Genomic DNA, 6,730 nt, shown 5'->3' with positions numbered 1-6,730 from the left:
CCCAATGTGTCAAACACACTAATAAAAAAACATTAATTTCCACAACGCTGATGATAATGCATAATGCGTCAATCAAGCTATCTATGAAAAGTTCTACTTCCTTGTCACACAAGACATACAGATTGTCAGTGGAATCATTTTGGGGAATTTCATGAACATTCTCTATTCATTCTCCAGGGCAAACAAAAGCATATACCAAAAAGTATTGCCTGCACCAAACTGGTCCGCATGGCAATACAAGCATCTTAAATTCCATTCAACTAAATGGTGTCTTCAGACATGGGTTCCTGCTGCGCTTGGTGACTTCCCGTCACCAGTTCTAAATCAGGGATGGAGATGACCAGTTTATTGTTCACACTGGCTTGGTGGGGAGCTGGGGTTCCTCCAGGGCCATCTTTTAGATCCTCCGCTAGCTGGAAGATGGGCTTACACAGTTCATTGGGCTCCAGGGAGCTCTGAGTAGGAGCTTTGGGAGTTGCGCCGCTCTTCTTTCCAGCCATTTCAAGTAGCTTCATTCCCTGCGCGAAACGACAGGGCAAGACTTTAGCGGGAGTGTACGTGTTGAGAGGCGCTTTCTTCCCAGCCGCGGACGACGGCAAGAGACTCGAGATGGAATCGTGGGATTTGGCGATAGACACGAGGAAGTCATCCACTTGCTTCAGCGAGAGGGAGTTGTGCAGGGTCACCATTGAGTACAACTCGAAACCTGGCAGATCTGACGCCGATTGAGGAGCCAATCCAGTAGTAAGCTTGAGTTTCGTGGGTCTCTGCTTATGGGCACTGTTCTCCGCCAGGATGTCCACGGAGCCTATCTTCTTGGAGCGGGTGAGCTTCCTGTTTATATAGTAGATTGGGTTTGACACAAGTCGCTTGAACATCCTGAGAGCCCGGTCCGGCTTGTCGCGCTTAGTGGACTCCTCGTCGCTGTTGTTTTGTGAACATCCCTCGTTCCCCCGAGACGCAGGCCTATAGCCAAACCCAGAGGGCAGGTTTTTGTCCTCCTCACAGCCCTTGGCCCCGGGACTGAAGTGCAGCTCCACGTGGAACCTCTCCTCGGACGTGGGGTCCTTGTTGGGGTCCTCGTAGAGCATGATCACGATCTGCGTCATGTAGTTGAGCTCGCTGACAACCTTGAGGTATTCCATGGCCCTTTTCCATTGGTCATCCTTGGCGTCGTCACAGAGCGCTCCGTAGCACAGGATGGAAAGCAGGGAGTGCACGTGGCTCTCACTGGTGAAATATAACCTGGTTCTCACGTGGCGCTCGGGCGACGTCACGCCGCGGGAATACAGAGGATGCAGTTTGTTGACGGTGTCGTCGTCTTGCGTTCTCTGGAGGTCGGAGCGTATCTTGCGGATGAGGGGGATGCAGTAGCCCTTGGCAATGTCCAGCTTCTCAGCCTTAGTGATACCATATTCCTGCGGTAGAACAATATCAGCCAGCGCCTTGGAGAGGCGGTATAGTTCCATGTTGTCCAGCTTGAGGGAGCTGTTGTGTTGTACGTCGTACTTAATGCAGTCATAGATGTCGGAAATCTTGCTGATGTTGTAGCGTCCGTTTTTTATCTTGAAATCCTTCTCGAGTTTGGCCCAGCGCCGTAACATGAGCTCGAGGGTCTCATTGTGGTATAGCTGGACGTCGGCGAACTTGGGGTCGTCCATCATCTGACGGATCTGCACAGTGAGGTTCTGGATGAGCGAGTACACCTTTTCACACGTCCTCACTGGGTTCTTGATCATCTGCATGGACGTGACCAGAGATGTGCCACTGGTGGGAACGAGCTTCTCGTAGTCCTCCGTGGTGAAGTCCCTGTCTTTCTGCAGAATATCGTGCAGTCGCTCTTTGACCCTCTGCTGGCAACTGCTGTCCGAGTCGCTGTCCAGCAGTCCGTTCATGTTGGCACTCTTCACCATCTGCACCAGGATAGGCGTCAGCTCCCCTTCCAGTGCCAGCAGACCCTTGGCGAAGGCAGCAGCGGTCATCTGCACCCTGCCCTCATCAGAGGCGTAGATCTTCAGGTCGTGGCGGTACGTGCTGTGCAATCGCAGAAGACCACATCCAGGAAATCCAGCATCGTCACCCTGCCCTCCAGGGTACATGCCACGGAATGCCCTCCCCAACTCCTCAGCCTGTTCCCTGCCTGCTGGGGTGAGCTCGCCGCCCCACTTCAGGGCGAGCAACAGAGACGGGTCATTCCGCTTCACGTCTTCTTCACTTGAGGCTTTAGGGCACCCGTGTGGAAGGTAGGTCAGCTGAACTTTACGATTGATGCCGGAAAACTGGCCATACATTTCAAGCACCGTTTTCAGTTGTTCAAGCTTTGCTTTGGACTCCTCTATTTCGGAATCCGTGTTCTGTCCGAGTTCCACGAGGAGCTGCCGAGCAATGTCGAGCACTTCCTGCAGCTGCTTTGGCTTCTTCAACTTCAGCTTCCCGCGTTTGTATCGGTCGCATTTCTCAAAGAGGTCAAAGAACATTTGGTGACGAACCTCCATCTTCATTTTCTGCTTTGGAGTTCGGTCTCCGTGTCGAATGACGGCGATTACACACCGCAGTTCCATCATGGTTCCAGAGGTGGTAGGGACGATTGGAATGTCCTCGGCCTCCAGGGGTATGGACCAGGGGATCTGGAACTGTGGAGCCAGTTCTCTCATGATCATGTTCCCCACTATCTTTGCACAGTCATCGTAGTACATCTTGGAGTTCTTGACAAAGCTGAAGCCGTTGACGTCACAGACGTACGACTGACCGTTGGCACGGAGCAAGTCAAAACCACAGACCGTTTGCTTGAACGCCCGGCAGACTTTCCAAGCGATGAGCTTCTCTCTCGCGTTCAGAATGACAGGATACCGCACCTCTTTGCCCTCGCTGTCCCGCTCCACCTTGCCGTCGAGGGCTGGCGACTTCCTCGCTTCTGCGTGGGCATAGTCAGGGCCCACTGTGTAGACCTTGACATCAATACCATCGGTAGGCATGAACTCCTCGTAAATGTATGATCCTGTTTTCCTCACGCTGCTCTCAGTGGAGTAAACACTGCTTCGGCTGCCGATCTTTCGGAAGAGTCTCTGACTGCCCCCTCCGGCAGAGGTTGGGTAGTAGATGTAAACGTTGTGGTCTTCTGCGTTCACCGGCTTCTCTACAAATGGCTTCTGGAACACCTCCCCGTTCACCTCAACGTGATCCTCTCCTTCCACCAGGTCACACTCCTGTGGTCTGTCTGGGTCCCTGTTAAGAACAGCGTAACGAGTTAGCTGGATCCCCTCTGCCTTCAGGATTCTGTACACCTCTCTCCTATCTTGGATATGATACTGGAGGTCCAGGTCATTGATGACGAGCGGATTCCTGAGTTTTGCATACGCCACTGCTTTGTCCAACGGGAAACCTTTGGAGTGGAAGGATATCAGGCAGTCGCAGAGAGGCCAGTTGTTGACAGGCTTGTTGAGGATGACATCCTCTTCAAGGGTTATGACAGTGATGTACTTGAACAGACAGAGACGGTCAATGATTTCTTTCATGGGCTTGGAGTTGGACTTCTTGGACATGGCACAGATGCCCACAACAATCTGCCGCTCTGGTGGCGAGTCCTCATCGTCGTCATCCTCGTCTTCCTCAACATTCTCGTAGATGCAATTGTACCTCGGGATCCTCCCTTTCTCCAGAGGCTCCTCCCCACCAGCCTCATCACAGGACATGTAGTGCGGGTGTTCCCTGTCAAGAGGCTCATTCCCAGACATGGCCACCCCTTCCACCCTCGTATGGTGTACTCCGTCCGGATGAAATGCTAGGCTGACCCTTTGAGAAACACTGCTCCCTTCTTTGGCAAGTTTATTGGTTCAATTCTGTGATTACTCTGGAAAAGACACAAAGCAAATGCTTGATTCTCCGCACATGCAGAGTACTAAAACTCTCCCCTCTGATGGAAGTGACATCATCACATACATCATACTCTGCTCTCTTAACCCTGTAACACCATGACCCGGATTCATTTCTACTTGCAAAAAAGAGATTTCAGCCTTGCTACTACTTTTTACTACTATGACTTATCAGAGGAAATTATGTAAAAAAAAAATTAAATAAAAAGTTTTTGCAAATTGTATGCACATTTATAATTATTATTAAAATAATAATAATATCACAAAAAAACATATATTACAGTTATTACTTGCGCAAGCAGAGCGCGCAAGTAATCATTTCGCTTGGTCTCTTCGAAGTGAAGCCAAGTTTTCTTCAACCGTAAGTCTGTGCCTGGTTTGCTGGGACCAGTTACAACATTACGTCATCCTTGAGAGAGTACATGGTGTGTATATGACGTAATGTTGTAACTTGTAACAGTTACAAGTTACAACATTATGTCATACACACACCATGTACTCTCTAAAGGATGACGTAATGTTGTAACTGGTCCCAGCAAACTAGGCACAGACTTACGGTTGAAAAAAACTTGGCTTCACTTTTTGGAACCAAGTAACCACAGTATACTGCTAATCCAATTACAACTACATACTCTGTATGTAGTTGTAATGTGATTTGTAATTTGTAAATCTGTGCCTGGTCTGCTGGGACCAGACTACACAGATGACCATATCTCTTACGTCATCACTGAGAGCTAGTCATACATATACACACCATGTACTCTGGTCCCAGTTCTCAATGATGACGTAATGTTGTAACTGGTCCCAGCAAACCAGGCACAGACTTACGGTTGAAAAAAACTTGGCTTCACTTTTTGGAACCAAGTAACCACAGTATACTGCTAATCAAATTACAACTACATGCTCTGTATGTAGTTGTAATGTGATTTGTAATTTGTAAATCTGTGCCTGGTCTGCTGGGACCAGACTACACAGATGACCATATCTCTTACGTCATCACTGAGAGCTAGTCATACATATACACACCGTGTACTCTGGTCCCAGCTCTCAACGATGACGTAATGTGGTATCTGGTGGGACCAGATTACACAGATGACCATTTCTCTTACGTCATCACTGAGATACAAATCCAACTACAGATTTCTGAAGTATTTTAGATCATGTATATTTCAACAAATTTGAAAGTATTATTACAGAAATTGAAGTTAGAGACACATATTACTCTGATCATGATTTAGTATTAATATCACTATAGTACAAAATGAAATACATTTAAAACAATTGACAATTTACAATAAGTAATACAATAATTATACTGTATAATATATTTTAATTCAGTTTATATACCTTTTTTTTCATCACATATCAATGATTCATTTTTCTGTAAAAAAGTAGTTAGGTAGCAAATAGTTACACGTAATGTCCTTCACAGAGATACTGAGATGTGATAGTTTCCAGCGGTCGAAAGTACTTGCGCGCTCTGCTTGCGCACTAGTAGGCCATTTATGGCCTACTAGTGTGCAACAAGCAAGTATGCACTCGGCAGAGTGCAGTTCTAGTTTTACTTACTTTTATCAGGATTATAGGTCAAAGGTCAAAGGTCATATCATACTAAAATTCAGCGAATGTCTGAATGTCTGAATGTCTGAATGTCCCTGACAGCGCTTTATCTCAACATTGGCTGGCCCAATCACTCCCACTTTTCACACAGGCATGGACCATAATTATATGGAGGTCTTAATGGAGCCCTTTTTCCGATTTGACACATTAATGATTTATAATGAATTTATTAGTGGATTAAAAAATGGGTATTGTACTGTCAATATGACATGAATATGAATGCAAAGTAGCGGTCCATGTGTGGACAGGCTACCTGTCGCCGTTGTGCATGGTGAGATGTGTGCAAACCGTGTAGTTTATCAGGAGAAGAATACCAAAGGATGCAAGATTTATTACTGAATTAAAAACGCACCGGGCGCAGTACCCCCCCACGGCCACAAGAGGGGGGCAAATATCTCACAACGGGTAAGGGCTAGTGTTCAAAATTGTTAAAAATTGCACAGAGTTCAGAGATTTTTATCATTTAGATTTGTGTGAATTTGAGCCTCTGTGGGGGGTATTTATATGCAAATATCATGACCAATGGCAGTGCAATGGCATTGCAATGAATGACGTTTAGGTGAAAAAAGAACATCACATTTTTGAATTAATTAATTAATTAAAAATAATAATTATTGCAACGCTGGGTGTTACAGGGTTATACTGCCACAGTGCGCCTCGCTATTGAAGCATGCAATAATAAAGAAAAACAATAAAGGAACTCCCCCTGTCAGGTGAAAAGAAGCGGCTTGGACTCCTCATGCATTGAAGGAAGCATGAGGTCTCCCCAGGTTGTCAGATGGAGTGTAGAGCCCCTGATTACATTAGATAATTGACACTGGGTGAAAAAATTGGTTACAAAATCGTAGGATAAAATGTAGTTTAAAAAATAATAATAAAGAAGTTTGATGTGAAAGACAAAGATGTTGCACATGTATCTATGTCCTATAGACTGACACCACGCTAGACAGGAACACCCACAAATGTCACATCCGGTTTTAGCCCGGGGTAAGAATGTTCTATGGCTGCCAATGCAACTTGGTCCAATCCTCACATACGGACAAACATCTATGGGAAGTGAGGACGCTGGCGTCGACTGTTCGCCGCTTCACCTCCCAATGTATGAATGAATGAACCATTGTAAAGCGCTTTGAGCACTTGGAAAAGCGCTATAAAAATGCAATTCACTATTTCATTATTATGCCGATAATATCTAACTTGCGGAGGTAGCGTGCCTCGTCCAGCGTGCCTTTGGGGGC

At 46.5% G+C, this 6,730-nt stretch overlaps 1 protein-coding gene across 1 annotated transcript; it reads right to left on the bottom strand.

Moving 5' to 3' along the window:
• Positions 1–260: 260 nt before the first annotated feature.
• On the bottom strand, positions 261–3,734 carry LOC308328885 (inositol hexakisphosphate and diphosphoinositol-pentakisphosphate kinase 2-like; the record flags this gene model as incomplete). Its single annotated transcript, XM_080782997.1, has 1 exon — positions 261–3,734. The coding sequence occupies one exon, from the start codon at positions 3,732–3,734 to the stop codon at positions 261–263; it is 3,474 nt and encodes a 1,157-aa protein (XP_080639123.1).
• Between the last annotated feature and the right edge of the window lie 2,996 nt (positions 3,735–6,730).

Source organism: Protomyctophum bolini (assembly GCF_963924005.1).
Source record: "Protomyctophum bolini genome assembly, chromosome: 14".
Lineage (NCBI taxonomy): Eukaryota > Metazoa > Chordata > Actinopteri > Myctophiformes > Myctophidae > Protomyctophum > Protomyctophum bolini.
This window is presented reverse-complemented; position numbering and strand designations above follow the sequence as displayed.